Consider the following 18,280-nt stretch of genomic DNA (forward strand, 5'->3'; position numbering starts at 1 on the left):
AAGGTGCCCGGGGAATGTGCTGAACCCCATCCCCCCACTAGGATCTCCCACCCCCTTGCTTTTTCCAAAGCGTCGCCTGTTACTGCTGTTTCCCCACCCCTGCTTTTTTTAATTAGAGGATAAATTTTACTTCCTATTTCCACTGTTCGCTTTAATACACGTAACACGGCATTAAAAGCATTGACGTTTCACGAGAGTAAACAGCCGCCCTTTTTTGCGTGCGGATGCAAGGCGCCTTTAACCGTGTTTTGTCCGGGTTTACGTTTACCAAGCACCTCTGTTTTTCTCCTTAGCGCTGTACGCGGTGAAAGTGCGCGCCGAAGCCATGCAAAAGGCGTCGGAAGCTGTCCCCAGCGGAATGCTGTCCGTTGTCGGCCGGCGAGAGGCGAATTACAAATTTGCCTGCTTGGAAGCCCGTAGACACTGTGAATCGCTGGGTATAGAAAACCCTGTTTGTGAAGTTTCAAACTATCTGTTTCCAGACAGCAGAGTCATTGCAGGACACTTGCAGGTATTGCATCAGGATTACTATCTCTTTAGTTGAGTTTAACATTTCATTTTTAAAAACTTTTACTTTGCACTTCTCTGGGGAAGTTATGTACAGCCTTAGTTTGCCCAAATGGAAGTATTTGGTCTGTGGGGTGATTGTTTTTCCAGCGTATGCTCTGTTGTTGGCTAGGGAAAGGAATCCCTTTACCACGGTAAGTCTGGTGAGGTGGTTCTTGTGGGGTGACTGAGTAAATGTTTTGTCATGCAAGACTCTCACTTCTCTCTCTTTTCTATAGGCTTTGGAGTTTTTGCAGGAGAATGCCCGAAAATACTATTTTACACGTACAAAAATGCTTCCGGTCAGTGGGGCTTTTCACACCAGACTTATGGAACCAGCAGTGGAGCCCTTGGCTGAAGTCCTAAAATCAATCGAGATTCAGAAACCACTGTTTAATGTCCATTCCAATGTTGATGGGAAAAGGTACATGCACGCAAAGCACATTCGGAAGCTGTTAGTGAAGCAGGTGGTGTCACCTGTTCAGTGGGAACAGACCATGCATTCTGTATACGAAAGAAAGCAAGGAACAGAATTTCCTTACACATATGAAGTGGGGCCTGGGAATCAACTAGGAGTCATTCTCAAAAAATGTAATTTAAAGGCCTGGAAACAATATAAACATGTGGATGCTTTGGAAGATGAGGAAGCAGAAGAGACCTAAGTACCCTTTAAAGAAAAATCCACACAACTTGTTTTTTCTGCCTAATTTAAAAATAACTTTGAGCTCCCAGAAGAGGAAGCCTTAACCATTCATGGTTTCTCATGATGAGCACCGTGCGCGCACTCGCAATGAACATTTTTGTTCCCATGTGCCTGTGGTGTGGAAGGGGAGAGCAATGTCCACCTCCTCCGTCTGTGTCGGGACTGCAAAACTGCCAATAAACACACCAAACAGCTGCCTGTTTGGCCCCAGTCCTGCAAGCAACTTCCCTTCTCTTTTTTTTTTTCCCCTCTTTATTTAAGTTGGTTTTTTTTGGGGGAGGGGCATGGATTCAAGTTAAGGTCGGTACCTTTGGCTGTCTGATACAGACATCTTCTGCATGGATATGGGGGGTAGAACAGGGCTGTTTGCTCCAGGTTGGAGAGGGCACTGCACTGGGTTTGAGGGTACGTTTAGAGGAGCTATAGGGTTGGTACAGCTTTCGGTATGTTGGTGGTCATGTTTCCTAACGTGACTGACTTGTGGGATGTTCATCTGTCCAAAATTATTCTATTTTGTGTCCGTATTGTTGCCGGGTAGCAGCTGGGTGAGGCAGATGATGTTATTAGGAACATCATTTTCTTAAGGTTAAACTATAAATAAACTATAAAGGTTTTCTTGGTATTTTTGATGCTATGGGGTGCATCATTACTGGCCTGTGGTTTGCATGTGGAAGTCATTTTCCCTCCAGTTGTCCAGGGCCGCATTGGTTGTGCTAAGTTACACAAGAAACACTTCACCGAAAGAAAAAGCGTAACAAAATTCCCCACCTCCGCAGAGGTGCGGGACTTTTGTCATCCCTGACTGTGCCTCTGAGGCTGCGTGGGCTGAACCAGCCCTTTGGATGACTTTTCTTAATGGAGCAGAAAGCAGCAGCAGTGGAAACTGTGGAAACTGTGGAAAGATCTTTTCGGGGCCACCTTTGTACATGGTGAACCCTGTGGTAACAAGAGTGCTGGGAGGAGGATTTGGATGCTGGTGCTTCAGGGCTCTGCACATTCTGGGCTGTGTTTTGCCAGTTTGCACATTTCCTGGCAGCTGGGGAGGAGCTGGAGAGGAGCAGGTTGTCCTGAACCCTCCTGGAAAGAGCCTCCCAGTTCATTTGTTGGCACCCACCGTGGTTTGGTGGGCGAGGGCTGGAGGCAGGTCCCGGGGCTGGCTGTGAGGAGCACACGCTGCCTCCAGCACCTTCCTCTGTGCCTGCACTGCTCGAAGTGCCACTCGGAACGGCCTTAGCGCCAAATCCGTTGTGGGTTTGGATCTGGTAACCAAGCTTTGGCCTATTAAAATAGGTGCAGTGGTGTGACACCACCGTGCTGCCTGCAGAAGGTACCTGCAGAGCGCGCAGAGAATGTGAGCTTGCTTGGTTTGCCCTGTGTCTGAGAGGGGCACTGAAAGCTCGAGGAAGTACCAGAGAACAGCGTTTGCCAGGGGATTGTGTCCAAGCAAGCAGGGAAAGGTTACGTGGTGTGAATTATAGTGGGGCCAGAAGCTTCAACTGAAGTCTTGCTTTCTTAAATTCTTTATAGTTTAATGGTGTATTTAACAGATGCATAGGAAAGATTTAGGATATATTACTTGAATCAGGTGACCATGCACATTTTCAGTAATGTATTATGAAATGCAGAATTACTTCCAATTACAGTATTTATCATTTCATAATTGGACATTTCTGATAGGGCAAGTGAATTAAAAATAACTGGCCTCAATTATGATTGCTTAGTGGAGTATATTATTAAATTATTCTTTTGTGAACTGAAATTGGCAGCTGAGCCTACCTATACAGTACAAATTCCACTTCTGGCATGTGTAAACAGTAACGATCAGTAAAACAGAGAAGAATTTGTCAGCCTAATCATTGCCCTATGAGAAGCTACCAGTTACTGTAAAGAAAGTCATTTCAGTGAAGGCCCCTCTGTCCCAGGTAAGGGGTTAATTATTCAATAAAGCGTACCAAGGCCTTCACTAGGTGGTTCGAACATCTTGGCTAAATCCCACTCATGTTATTAAATGTTTGATTATGTGCTGTGTTAGAAGTTTCTGACTACATCTTGAAGACCAAACACAATGTGACTTTGAAACCAGCTTTTATCACAGCTGGAACTGAGCATGGCATGTTGGTGGCACCCATTTTGGTTTTAGTATAGAGCTTTATAGTTTTTGGACTTTTCATTCTTGAACTTTTTTGGTGGAAATTTTAGAGACACATTTTCTATTTAGATTGCTCTTACCATAAAAAGATACTTTTTAAAAATTATTTATTTCACTTTGTTGCATCCTTTGCCTGGAATAAAAGCTCTTTGGGAGAACCCTGCTAAAACCTCATTTGCAAATGCAGAATATTAGATAACCTTTGCACCCTCCTCAGCTGCAGGGTGCTGAAGGGATGTCTGCATCCTAAGAGCACCCCGCTCTTGTGGGCCCTGTTTAATTGGTGGAAAGAAGGAACCGTAGCCACTGTGTGGGCATTTGCTTTTCTTCTGTGCAGCATTTGAGCCTAAGCTGAGGTAGTGAGCTGGGTGCTGCTGAGGCTGCTCCTCAGTGAGCCTCGTGTCTTCAAAACCAGAAGCCAAGCACTGCTGAACTCGTGTGATGATGCTGCAGTTTCTATCAGGTAAAAAAGTGTGACTGAGGTCTTCGTGCTTCTGCACCAAGAGCGTTCAGGGCTCGCTTTCGTGCAGTGCCTGGCAGCGTGGCGTCACGCTGGTGTATGGCTGTAAACGCGCGGATGGGTGACTCATGTTGTAACACTTGTCTGTGGGGCTGCAGAGTGGTGTGCCGAGTAACTGAGAATCCTGGATCTTTGTAGTGTTATTTGTATTCCTTTTATGTGCTTACTCATCTATGCCTTCTGGTTCTGGAAGCTGAACGTTTAAGACATGAAAAGTCGACACAGTTCCTTCACCTAGGAACAGGCAGAAACAGGATGTGGAAAAAAATGAAGTGCCGTAAACTCTGTCACATGAGGAAGTGTGCAGCAAAAAAAAATATTTAAATTTGGGTCTCCTGAGTCACAGTGTAGAGCCTTACCTAAGAGGCTCTTTGCTCAGCTCCGCAGATGAGAGCGGGGTCTGGTAATTACTGCTCCAGTTTGTGCTAATTCTTCTTGTGGATGCTGTTTGATTTGTGTTTCACTTGCTTCATCAGTGTGATTGCATTTTGTATTCCTTGAGACTCTGTTTTGCTCTCTATGTGCTGGATGCTGAACTTCCCTTCTCTTGTGATTCAAAATGTGACGTTATTGTTTGCAAGAGCGTGAAAAAGCAGAGTCGTTGCACACAGCTCTCAGATGGAATAGGTAGCGTGGCAGTCTCCCGTTTATCATTGCTCCTCTGTGCATACAAATTACGTATCTAGAAATAACTAGAATTATTTTGGACTGTTAAAGTGATTCAGCTGAGAAGAATCATTTTTTTGGCAGCAGGTACTCCTATTACACTTGCATAGACAGTTTATTAGTCCCTCTTGGGAATTTTTACACTTCACTAAATAATAATTTTTACCATATTTTCTATCACACTGCTGTTACAGAGTTAGAGCAGTCAATTTGCTGATGAAGCTTTGGTCAGGTTTTTGGTTATATGGGCAGTTCAGCTGGCCAGCTTCTGGCCCGAGTGAGACTGTGGTTCCAGATGTGCTAATCCTGCTTTTCTAGAAAAAACTTGCCTATCTGCTGCTGAAGGGCAAATGGGCTTGAGGGCATTTTGAAAGAAGGTGGCACTAGAATAAATGCTGCTGCTGCTGCTGCTTGAGCTTTCGGGGCATGCTGGAGCCATCACCTTCTATGTACCTTCTTTGCGTACCTTCTTTTTGCTCTGCATCACAAGTCAATCAAAGATATTTGGAAGTCCTTTAACGTGACATGGTTGAATTAAAGACTCTGGTTGAGCCTTTTTTTTCCTTTTTTTTTTTTTCTTCCTCCCCAGAAGAATTTTTTGAGATGGGCAGTTAGGATCATAATGGGATTTGGGCACCATTCAGGAAAGAGAAGAAACACATTCCTCAACCCGCTTCAACTTGACCAGGTTTGGCATTTGTCTCCATTGAAGAAAGTGGTTCAAATTCCTTGTGTGATTTAAAGCAGGGACTTGACCTTGAAACTCCAACCTCTCAGATGAGTGCTTAAATCGCCAGGCCATTAAAGATTGTATTTTCCTGTTTCAAAAGTGCGCTAAGCGTAGTAGTCGCTTGGCTGGGCAGGCAGCAGGTATCCCCTCTGCTGAGGGGAATACCCAAACCACAGAGATGCACTTTCATTTTTTCTCACTGAAAGAGTCTGTAGCTGTATACAGTGAAAAGCAGCTTCAAGAGCAAAGGGTAGGGAAGATGCACCCAGATACAGAGAATAACTTGGTAAAGTTGGTGTGTGTTGTCGAGAGAGAAAAAACCCAACAGTGTCCCAATGGCCGCCTGAGGAGGATGCGTGGGTGACACCTACACCACCTCCGTCCTGTAAGCTGTGCTTGTTTCCCTTAGGCACCTATTTCCCCCTAAACACATGCCTTCCAAAAAGACGTGTGTCGTCCAAAAAAATCCCTTTTCCAACCTAAATAACATTTTTGTTTGTTTGTCTTTCTGGGCAACTCGAAAGTTTCACTTCAAAAAGAGGAAGAAGAAAATAAAATCTATTAGTAGATTTCTGAAAAAGTCTTGAAAAGTAATAGTTTGGCTTGAGTGCCCTTCAAGTACCAACTCAAGTAACTTGTTTGCTAGCTCATCTGAACCACTCTTTTCCCAATAAACTATCATTTCATATGCTAATTTTACTACATTAAGACTCAGATAAAGCCTGTCCTGTAGTCTCAGATAATAAAATGAACAAGACAAGATATTGTTACTAATGTGTGACAGCACAATCTTGGAAAATAAAGTAGATGACACTGCAAAACATTTGAAGCAACAATTTAATTTTTAAAAAGTATCACAGTTTTAATCTTTACTATTGCTTTGACAGTGTTAAAATTTAAAGGATGTCCAGCATGCCTTCACTCTTCCCCACATCCAGAATTTCTTGAAGAAACTTGTTTATATGAAATAAGACACTTTATATTGCATTAAAACAAACACAAAAAAAAGACAGACTTTCTAATTGCCTGGAGTCACATTTCAAAACTAGCAAGTCAGGCAGTTATCCAGCAACAACCTCCTTATTTTAAACATTTTTCTTTTTTACAAAAAGGTATGAAACAGCAGTGACCCAGCACTAGCCTAGGTTTTAAATATAAAAGAGATTTTTATCAGTGTAAATTTGAAAAACAAACCGACTGCCACCGCCTGGGTGTTGATGATATTGGTCAGAGTCCAGCAATGACCTATTGTAATTCTCTTGTGTTAATTCCTCAGTCCATAATTCATGGCCCACCAAAAGGCAACAAGCAGCAAGGCCGCAGGCACCAGCTTCTGGCAGACGCACCTGAAAGGGAGCCTGCAAATCTGCGGGAAGAGAAGGGAAGGCGATTAGAAATAACAAGCTCCAAAAAGACGGTGCAGAAACGCTAACAAGAGTGCCAGCTCCGAGGTCAGTGTGAAATGGAGAGCACTGCCCAGTTCTGCAGAAACCCACATCGGGGTCTAGTTTTGCTCATGGACACCGCAACTGCGGCAGTGGCAGGGGCATATCCAGCCTCTACAGAACCCTCCTCTCCTTTCTGGGGTGCACGCAGGGTAAAACACCGCCGGCAGCAGTAGTCCTGCTTATCTCCCCTAGATCAGGCCCTTACAACTTCTTATGGTGGGAGATGCCTTCCCTCTGCATGGAGGCCCTGTGAGCTGGGTGGGACTCAGGCAGCTGTTTGAGCCCGTTTGCAGCTTTTGGAATACTCTGTCTGAAAACGTGAAATTTCAGCCTAAAAAGAAAAAATGGGGCGACAGGGGAGCACCAACAAGCTACGGGATAAACCCAAAGCGAGAGCCACGTGATATGCTTTATTCACTGACACTTACATGGGAGTTAGGTGTTGCAGTTACCTACTTGGCAACAAAAAAGGTGTGAGAAAAGGGAGAGAGCATACCCAGCTTCCATAACCAAAGATCTTCTTTGTCCAGTTATTGTTCAAAGTATTTCCAAAGCTTCTTATAACACTCTTAATAATATTCCATACCTGGAAAACACTGATAGCAACCCTGATGATTTCAACAAAAAGAAACAAAACAAAACAAACAAAAAAGCATTAAAAAATTAATCTAACAATTGGCAAATAAAATACCAAGGTTTAGAAAATGACAAAAAAAGAAACCTAAAACTCCAGTATGTTCCTTCCTGAAAGTCTGTGTGTACACGTATATTTCTCTAAATGTTTAGGAAGACCTGGCAACTTAGTAGGGCTTTGAAAGCTAAAGATATTTTGGTTTCAGAATTAATTGATCACTGACATCACAGAAGGAAAGGTGCAGCAGAGTTCCTGAACAACAGCTTTGTGCCTTTGCTCGTTTCAAACTTAAAAGAGTTTAAAAACAGCAAGGAGAGCTGTTGATCTCGACAGCTGATTGAATGAGTGAACGGGGAGTTTGGGGCAGCAAAACAGAACGGACACAGCAATCCCACAGGGTCTCTTCAGCAGGACTCCAGCTTTGCCGAGGTAGTAGTTACATGATTGTACGCTATGTCCAGGGACACAGCTGCAATTGAACTGCAGTCTCTGAAAGTCTGCACTAAGTGACCGTCCTCTCCCTGAAGCAAGGAGAGAAGAGGTAGACCCACACGTGAGTACCTGGGGGTTCAGATTTCGTATCTCAGGTTAGGACATTACTGCCTGTCAATTAATCTCCAGTTAATAACTCTCCATGACAACCCTGTCAGCTCTCTGCAGATAAAAGGCCATTCAAACTAGTCTGGCCACGTTTTATTGGGTGGGTTATCTGACACGCAGTAACATGTTAATCCCTAAGCATCATCACACTTACTAGGCTGCAGACCTTTCATGGCTCAGTTGTGCTTAAAGACACTGGCTAACCTAGAAAACTACTGTGCTACTGCGAAATTTTAAATACCAAGAAACGATTTATCATTTGACTGCAAATGGCTGTAGTCTGTGGAAACAATTTCCATTATAAAGCCCTTCCTTGGAAAACAAGTTGCAGTATCTGTTTTGGTTTATTTAGGTTCTGTAGCAGTAGTAGCAATAAAATGTTTTACTCTGTGTATGGAAATGTTACTGTTTATCTATCTAACAAAACATGATCGTTTATCTAACATGATTTTTAAAAGGATCTGAAGACTGCCAGCATGGTAACCTACCCGTGTGCCAGGTGAAGCAGTGTATCTTCAAACTTCCTGTGGTAGGTCCTGTTAAATTCATCCCCAATCAGGGCCAGCTGACGGCCAACCTGGACAGCTGAGCTGTAAGGCATTCGGGATGTGCATGTTAGAGAAAAACACAGCAGTTCTCCACAAAGCACTCTGCAAACGTCTGGCACAGTTATTCCCGTAACAGCTGGACTAAGCTGGGCATGGAAAACCTAAATGTCAAGTTTTGGGGGTTTTGTTTGTTTGTTTGATTCTTGTTATTTATTGATTTACTGATCAGGCATCTTTAAGCCTATATTTATTTGCATACAGAAGTGCTTTGACATTTTCATTAAAAGCTGCATATTTGGCACTTTTGAAAAATCATGTTGGTTTTTCAGGTGTCTAATTTCTTTATAGGAGGCAATGGAATTCTGGTTTGGGTTGCTTGTTTTTCCCTCAAAATCAAAATATTGAAACAGCCTTCACATCAGACCTTTCAAAATATTTCATATTACACAACTGCTTGCTTTGTCATCCCACAGACTGGCTCCAATGATTTCTACGATGCAGTACAGGTCTCCAGCTACTGAGTGGTGCCCAGGTATGACCTGACCAAAACCTAAAGGCTCTTAGGGAGGGTCCAAGGTGCGCAGATCCTTGAACAATAATGTCTGTGGCGTGTGTTGATACCAAAAACTGGTTATGCTTCCCTGATGAAAATTTCCAAAGAGGTTAAGCTTCTTAGACATTAGTACATTTTTTGGTAGAAAAATAATACAACTATACATTTTTATTTTAACTTGTATTTCTGTTTATGATATTTGCTGAATAGTAAGTGGGCTTAAGAGCTTAATTCTAGAGAACTGCTTAAAAAAACTTGGGCTTGGTTTGGTCAGTCCAACAAAAAAAAAACCAACAATCCCACAGAAAGGAATTTTCACAGATGGGGAAAATGCAGCCCCTGACTCTTGAACTGGAAAAAATGTACGTATGGGATTAAGAAAAACCCAAAGCAGCACTATCAGTTTGGTGTGAGAGGCGCCTAGAGAATTATGTAAAAATGGCTTCCTCAGCTGCTTGCTATAACAGGTGGGTTTCTAATGAAGAGCCACATCTGCGTTCCTTGTGCAGGATAAAAACTTACAGACATTTAATGCAGCATAATCTTGTATGATCAGTGTTAAGCGCTACAGGTTATCTACACTTGCATCTATTCCATTTCCAGTAGTATCCACTATGATTACTTGGCTTAGCAAAGAGTCTTCTTGAAAGTCTGGGGGTTTGTACTTGGCGGGGGAGGACGGGGAGGACAGAAGCAGTGTTAATGCGGCGTGATACCTGATATTAAACTCCATTTGCTCTGTGGTGTCTGGAATTGTTCGGAGGTTACTGTAGGTTTCCTCTTCTGGTGCTCCATTGGGGTAGCTGGAGAGGAGAAAGTGCCTGGGGATTCTCCTTGTTTGAGACATCTTATTCTGCAATGAGTCATGAACGACGGCTTCTTGTAACACAAGGTCTTTTCAGTTTGGATGGAAATTGTTTCAAGCGCTTTAAAAGTTACCCTTTTCACTTCTCCTGTCAGAACGCGAGCGTTGCTAAGATAACTATTTTGAGAATCGTCAAAGGAAAGTTTCAGTGACCCCACAGATGTACAGCAATTTAAACATGCAGCAGTTAGATGGCTGCTGCCCCATATTGGCTCAAAGCAACCTCGAAATTGGAAAATCTATACAAATATAGCTAGTGTAGATAAGTATAGTTTCTCAGTAGTTTAATTTAGTACAAGATGCTTTCCTGTGCTGTTTGCAACAACCTGCCTGGCATTTATTTACTCCAACTGATCCCCAGGCAGCAAAGTACCTAAAACAGACAACTTGATCAGGTTTTCCTAGGTCTTTTAAGTTCGAATTTACATGTCTTCTTCAGCTGGAGGCCACCACCATGGAAATTACAAGCAGCTCACTGTAGAAATAAAATATAGCAAAGACTTAAATGGATTAATAGCTTTCCAAGTGGAAGAGTGGACAGCGGGAGCTGTTAAAAATTGATGGAGTTGCCTGCTTGTACTATGAGAAAGTTATTCACAACCAGTAGCCAGGCTCTAGTGTGTAAGCGTATCACAGGAGGTGGTCCTCTTCTCAGTGAAATAAATGGCAAAACTAATGGGTTTCAGCATAAGTAGTGCATCTCTAAGCTTTCCAGTATTTTGCTAATGCTTTCCTGAAAGCGCTGAAGAGGTTCAGTTCCCCAGCAGCAGAGCTCGGAGCAGAGCTGATGTTTTTGTAGTCTTTACAATTGTTTTTATTCGTTTTATCAAGATAAATGACATCAGAGCCTTGCAAGGGGATTATTTCAAACTACACACACGCCCCTGGGCAGTAACCCTCCTGCCTCCTGGACATGTGCTGCAGCGGGAGGCTCTGCTCATCATCTCGAGGGTGCGTGATGATGAACTTAATGACGATCTTCTGGAGATGCTGTGGTCTTATGTGCCATGTTTTGAGCCAGCTCCTTCACCATCTCTTTGCTCCCCCCAGCTCCACATTACAGAAGTGAACCCCCCTTTGTCAGCTTGAGTGATCGTGGACAGCCACGAAGGGGATTTCCCTCGGCCGGATTCCTTTCTCCCCTGGGGATTTCCCCCGCTGGATTCTTTTCTCCTTTTAAGCACCCTCTGTGCTGGTCAAATGAATAAAACTCGCATCAAATACTCTCAGTAATGGAGCTAAAGCAAGCAAAAGATATCTGACATAATGCTGCTTGGTGGGGATTTCTTTTGCCCTGTTTCTGCAGTCCTGTAAACTCTTCCAAGTTTTAAGCTCGGGATGAGGTTGGGCCCTTTGTGCTCTGAGGGAACCCTGCTCTTCTTTCAATATTTAGATTAAAGGTACATTTTTCCATGAAGCAAAATTCTTAATAATTAATGTGTATACAGTATTGCATAAAGCAAGCATACAGACACATGATACTAAATAAATGGAAATAGACTCACTTCTACAGAGGTGAAAGCTCCTCTTACTGATGTCTAATGTGGCTGGGGAATGCTATGGATTAGTTTCTGCTGGGTAGGTATTAGCGTGTGTCATACAGTTTAATACTGTGGCATTTTTTTCCTTTTATTTGTAGCATTTCTGCTTTACTTGTATAGGTGTTTAGAATCTGGATTTTAAATATATCCAGATTTCTGAAGAGCTGTGACAAAGAGCTGAATTCTACTGCAACTATTATGAGGGAGCTGCGTGGCCTGACTCTGTTCTTGAGGGGAAATACCATGGCCCTTTCTTCTGAAAGGGCACCTATGAGTGGCAGAATCTGAACATATTTCAAAGGTAAGTTAAAAGGCTTAATTAAATAAGATCATCTTTTTTAGAGAGAGAGAGAGTAGTTTCAGGTGCTGTATTTGCTTCAAGATACGCCCCGTCCCGTTTTAAACACTTCCTTTATATATTGCTGTATGTCCCTCACCCCAGTCTAAACAAAAATCATTTTAAACAATGGTAATGTCCATAGAGGGACTTTGGGCATTCCAGCTCCATACCTGATTTCCAGATACCCAGTTACCCCAAGGACTTTGTAGCTCTGAATCAGGTGCCAAGGCTCCATATGGACCCCACAGTTAAGCTGTATCAATTCAAATAAATCCATATTCACTGGTGCAGGTACTTGAACCAACTCTTCCATTTCCCAGGGGAACATCTGGACCAGTGGGTTACTGGGTGTAGTGGTGTCAGCAGCTGATCACATTCCCACAGGTGCAACTCTGTCCATCTTTTGTGCAAGGTCCGATGCAACACATGCGCTACTGCGGTACGGCCTGGATGACCCAGGGCAGCTCCTGCTTTGAGACCTTCACCAGAGCTCAGGCAGGAGCTCCAAGAGGCCCTGAAGATCCACAAATGAGAAACTAGGAATGACTGAGCAAGGTTTGAAGGATCTCAGGGATGCTGAAGTACTTGGGCATCCATCTCTGGATGCTGTTAGTCTCAGTGGACTGCACAGAGACACAGCCAACACCATGCAGTGTGGGACTTTCTGAGGTTGAGCAACCCACCTGTATCCTCACATGTATAAAGTAAACATCTGTGTATGTAGTGATGTGTTCCTGTAGCCTGTGGGCACCTCAGGGAGTTTCAAGCGAATGGAAATGTGTTAATCGTGTTTCTTCACTGCTTATAAAATCGTTAAAGGTTTCTAGTAGAACAAGTACTGTAGTGGATAAAATGCAATAAAACCCAGCATAAAAAGTCAGCTGTCTATTGCACGTATATACTAACTATGCTTAGCCTTTACAACCGTGCATTGTGAAAAAAAATAAATCTAAAAAAAGGTATTTTCTTTCCTTTTTGTTTTTCATTTCTAGACTAGATGCTAGTTTTGCATTCACAGGGCCACACAATGGAAATGTCTATATCTGGGAGAGATGAAAACAGTGTTCTGAAGAAGACCTATAATAAGTCAATGCACTGCAGAACTCAGACATGTAAACAAACCATACAATACCACGACAAAAGCTCAAAGCGCAACATATGCTACCTCCCACCTGTTATGATAATACCTTCCTCCCACAGGCTAAAAAAGAAACTGTCGTAGCTGTTGGGTCATGCTCTCCACAACTCAGCTGCAGCCTGGTATGCTGGCTGTGCCCACCGGCACGGCTCAATGTTCGAGTAAGGGCAAGCCAACAAAGAGGAGATTTGTCGTGTATTTTATGGGACAGACAGCACTGGGGCAAAGGCAGCCTGGTGGGGCTGCTGTTTTGGAGATGTACGAGACAGGTCTAATTTAGTTTCAAAGTAAGACTTAGCGATTGCCTTCTTGGTGAGAAACTAACAAATTGAGGCTATTTACTGATTTTTTGTCATCTTTTTTTAAAAATCTCAACAAGCAGGTATACAGCACCTCCGAGAAAGTGGCAGCAGGATCCCATGCCAGCAACGGATTGTTTCCAGACTAACTAGTGACCAGATAAAAAAGCTCATCCTTCTCTGTGAGGCTTTGGCCAAGCAAATGAAAAGCTTAGTTTCAATGGTGAAATGCCTTTGAGCAGAATAAATAATGTATTTCAAGTTAAATACATACTTATTGTTTTGCTGAATAGAGGCCTAGATCCAAATTTTAAAAACAGCCCTCTAAATGCCTAGTTATATGATAGAAATTATGGCTTTTTATGAACACAAATATTATTAAATAAATAAGTATCTTTGGTAGAAAGAGTATGTTGATGCTGTCTCTACTTTGCATAGCCACGTTTTTTTCCCCCGTTTGTTTTTTTTACCTAGCAACAGGGAACAGATAATCCTGAAAAATGAACATGTTGCTAAACCAAGTACGCCTGCAGGTAAGTTGGGGAAAACGAAAGGTCATGAAAACTACTTGTAGCGAGTTTGATTAGATTTGCTGTGGTTGTATTTTTTTAAGAAGACAGGCACGACGATACTTCAGTATTCATATTGAATGCACTAATTATAGTTTGTCTATTATCTGTATGTATTTTATGACTCGTCTATAGTATAATTTATATGCACTTTTTGTCTTACCCCTACAATCTTACGTATTTTGAGCAGATATGACATGGTAAAGCTATTAATGATTCCAGTATGCAATTTAGTATGTTTTAAAGCTGGTTTTGAAGGTTGAAAATGATTGTCAATAATCTAATTCCAATGTTCAAGCTGAAAATTCCCAGCACCTACCTACACAAATATGGATTGCCAGATAGGACCCTCGTACTTTACCCCTAAGGTATCAAAGCATATCTCAAAATGTTTCAGATTCTACCAGCTGCCCATGCAAACTAAATTTAAATGAAAAACAAATAGAGGCTTGGTTGTTTGCATATATACCTCCAATCCATAGCCAACTCTTCCAAAACATGACATCATCCTCACTGTTGCAAACACAAATCTCTATGCCATTTTACAAGGACAAGTCTTTGATAAGATGACTGAAAATTAAGAGCTAGTTAAGGTAACGGAGAAGCATGAATATTGGACACCCAAGGTGCCATAGCAGGGAAGAATACACTATTTAAAACCTCAGGTGGTTTTTTTTGTTTTGTTTTCTTTATCTTCCAGGCTCTCCTATGACCCTTGTCAGATTTGCAGTGGCTGCCCTGGTCTGTTACTCTCCTCCCTTGCGAGTCAGAGGCCGTGAGCCACCGGCAGCGCAGAGGCAGTGGGAGCAGCGGCCATCGCTACGGGATCCCTCTGCCCTTTCCTTGTAAAGACACCAGGGCATCCACAGGCTTGCCACAGCTCGTGGGGAAACACCACAGGGCAGCTATCACAGCAACCTCAGCTTTTCTTAAAAAGATGAGAGGTTAAGTCATCATTATTCATTTTTTAATAGCGCAGGTTAGTTAACCCAGGTTGCCGGATTAACTCTTGAATCGGTATCAGGTCAAGGAGCAAAGAAATTAATTCTTTGTATCATACTGCATTCCCAGTCAGCTTAACATCAATGACCTTGGAGACTGTTTATGCATAAACACTTCTTAATATTGCCTCAAACAGCTATTAAAGGCACAGTTCTGTAAATCTAAGAAATATCTACTCTACTTCTTGGATTTTATTTCATTTATGTTTTTACGCTCAGTAAGTCAATACTATAATATGCCTTCACTGGGAATTTAACTCAGGCTCTCTTACCTCAAAACAGGATAGGAATGAAGTGTTTCATTATATTGAAAAATAAAAAAATGTATTCCTTAAGCAGGAATACACTACTGGGGTAGTGAAAGAAATGCATACAGCAGACTTTAAATGGGGAAACCTCTGGAAGTAAAGAGCTCACACAGGTATTTTCTATTTGTCCCTGCTGAAAATGTTTAAGGGGCCCTAACTGAAATTCTGAGTCAAGACTACGAGAATCTCTCAAGAATTTTATGCATCATCAGCATTTGCATGTTGTCTGTTAGGGCACTCGGAGAGCAACAGTCCTCATATACAACTCTAGAGAATAAGAGGTTTCCACCTTAAAAAGTAGATAGTACAGTTATGTCCACATTACAAAGTCATGATTTGATCCGCCTACAAAGGATCACTTTCCTTGAAGAGTCTACTGTTTCCTTCAGTGCTCACAAGTCTATTTCAATGGCTGCTGAATACTCAGAGAAGTAAGGGAGTTCTGCTTTTATTGAAAGAAAAACATTAAACTCCCAAGCAGTTTTATGGGAAGAACTAAAAACACTGAATACAAAGATATATAGATACCAAACTGAAATCAACCATTTCTATTAAAAAAAACCCACAACATTTTTTCTGCCACAGACTTTTTGTTCTGTGACGGCACCATGTATCTCAGAGATGTTGTCTTTGTTCTACTTGTTCACAAAGAGTTAAGGTTTAGATTAAGTCAGAAAGCTTCTACTCTAACATTTACATTTACATTTCCTTTTCAAAACATCTTCTGCCCTTTGCACTTCTCAGTCTCACCAAAAGGTCAAAATTATTGCATAGTGAATAAGAATTTGTTTAAAGTTTTTACTTGAATTGCATGGCCAAGCCGTGGGAATTAAGTATGACAATGTATATATTTCAATAATCCATGAATGAACCATAAAGCTATGGAAAATGTTTCTTTGTTCACATTTGTTCTAAAATTGTGTATCTTGGTTCTTTTATTATTTTTGAAAGCTCCTAAAATAAGAGATACAGATAGAAAAGTTGTTATTGATAGTCAGAATAACTTAATGCAATGCTCAAAATTACTAATACAGTTACTTAATAAAACTGGAATACTTCAATCTAACATCCGTTCAATCAAATTGAAAAAAAAAAAATCTGATGTACTTGAGAGACCTTGTTCTGTCATCCCATCCGTTTGAAGGTGAAGTACCTGCAACAAGCCTGCTGGCATCCCCAGCGAGCAGATTACAGAATTCATGCCTTGATACTAAATTCAGGATTAAAGGATGCTGATCACCAAGGTCATCATCTATAAAAATACTGAGGCAAATGCTTAGCTTCAACAGACTGAATAATATTGTTCATTTAAACATTTAAACAATCTTAAAAAGCTGGCACATTTGAGATAGGTGCAGGCTGCTGCTTTCCCTCACCTGGTCCCCCTTAGTGCTGCACAACATGGCACACACACTGTCGTGTCTTGCCACCTCGCACCTGAATCCTGTCTCATTTAACAAGGACATTTTATTGGACTTGTGGTCAGAAAACTCAGCATCTTCTATAACCTTTGGTGGCCTTCTCCTACAGGTGCCTCTGAGATCCCACTTACTGCTACCAGACTGGGAAGATGAGAGACAGTGTTGATTTGCAGGAACAGTCTAACTGTAAGTCTAAGAACTCAAATTTAACTCACTGTTTATGCTGTCTTTCTTGTTCTGCACATCAATATAAAGAATTAGAAACCCACACTATTCTCAGTTTTACTTAAGCTTCTTGTATTGGTAGAATGCTGATAGTAACAGTGTTATAAACACTGCAGTAAAATGACTACAACTTAAAATCCTAGTTGACCTACAGTATTTTAGTGGTATTTTTACATAATAAAATTACCAAGTTACCATTGGTGAGGTATATTCCACACATCTTGCAGACAGTGTAACCAACAATAAAAATAGGGTGTCTTATTAAATAGATAAATCAAATGTATAAAACCGACTGTGAAGAGCAAACAAAAAAGGATTTTATGCACAGGAGCCAGCTTGCCCCAGTACAGCACTGTATTTCTTCAAATACAATGTGTTCTTCACTCATTTTCTTTTTGTAGATTTGTAGCCATTATTCCTATAAATTTTGACTTCAGTATTTGGCTTCCTAGTTTCATTTCAGTTCCATACTGCATTAGGAGGGATTTTACTACTCCCTTCAGTAACTTCAGGATCAAGCTCACAGTTGGTATCCTCATATATTACATAAATTACTCCCACCAGCTCTTGCTTTGGCTGTTACCCTGCAGAAGCTGAGTGCATTCAATTTTTCTTAGTCCTCTCTAAATGATCTTGTGGTCAATGATATATCAATACAAAAATCTTTAGAAAGAACTACCACAAACACCTGCTGACTGACCAGGTGAAGCAGGCAATTTTCTTAAATTTCTCCTTACAGAGAGACAGGGTCTCTACAGCGTTGATGTTCTGACATCAGAAAAGATCAAATACCATGAACAAACACTGATTTTCTTCTTCATTTACTCAGTCCTAACTCCCATTCAGTCGACTACTTCATGCATTAAATGAAAAAAAAATCACGTACCCACAATATGTTAACTCAACATAACTTTGTCCATGCACCCGAGAGAGAAAATGATAACAGAGACCATTCCATCTTCTTGTTATACATCCGTCTTTCTGCTACAGCCTAGAGAAGCAGACTCAGGCTAATGCTCACTTCGCAATTCAAGCACCTAGAAATTTGCTTAATCACAGAACGCACCACGCTCCTGTAATCGCTCCTTGTGAAATGACTTAAAACCTTACTATTTACTGCCGTACGGATTTTCTTTATCCATCTCTGCTGTCGCACATCATTCCTGTTACCAGTAGCACAGTTGTAAACGTATACAGACACAGAAAACGAGTTCTTCAGGAACACTTAAAAATTGTTTATCGGTGGTACATTTCGCTATACATCTCAGACTTATTTTGAGGGCTTATTTCCTGCTTTGCTAAGAGTGAAAGTACACGTAGTCTGCTCCTCATTTGCTTAGAAGCAGCTGAGTACAGAGCACACAGGTCCCCGCAGCATCATTTGGCAGGGCACACGCGTCCCCTCGGAGGTTGAGCAGCCGGGACAGGTCGCTCCCTGCCGCGGTGCCTCCCGCCCCGGGCGCCGGCCGTGCCCTT

At 41.8% G+C, this 18,280-nt stretch overlaps 2 protein-coding genes across 2 annotated transcripts; one reads left to right on the plus strand and one right to left on the minus strand.

Annotated features, from left to right (window-relative positions):
* Positions 1–272: 272 nt before the first annotated feature.
* MCAT (malonyl CoA:ACP acyltransferase (mitochondrial)) lies at positions 273–1,208 on the plus strand (the record flags this gene model as incomplete). Its single annotated transcript, XM_010187169.1, has 2 exons — positions 273–511; positions 786–1,208. Coding segments are annotated over 2 exons (662 nt in total), but the record flags the coding sequence as incomplete, so codon positions are not given.
* A 4,928-nt stretch (positions 1,209–6,136) lies between these two features.
* On the minus strand, positions 6,137–9,944 carry LOC104535054. Its single transcript, XM_010187168.1, has 4 exons — positions 9,814–9,944; positions 8,485–8,586; positions 7,259–7,370; positions 6,137–6,680 (listed from the first exon to the last, which is right to left on the minus strand). Exons 1-4 carry the CDS (start codon positions 9,942–9,944, stop codon positions 6,579–6,581), a joined length of 447 nt encoding a protein of 148 aa, XP_010185470.1. The 3' UTR covers positions 6,137–6,578.
* Positions 9,945–18,280: the final 8,336 nt, after the last annotated feature.

This window comes from Mesitornis unicolor, unplaced genomic scaffold (assembly GCF_000695765.1).
Source record: "Mesitornis unicolor isolate BGI_N332 unplaced genomic scaffold, ASM69576v1 scaffold52116, whole genome shotgun sequence".
In the NCBI taxonomy this organism is placed as follows: Eukaryota; Metazoa; Chordata; class Aves; order Mesitornithiformes; family Mesitornithidae; genus Mesitornis; species Mesitornis unicolor.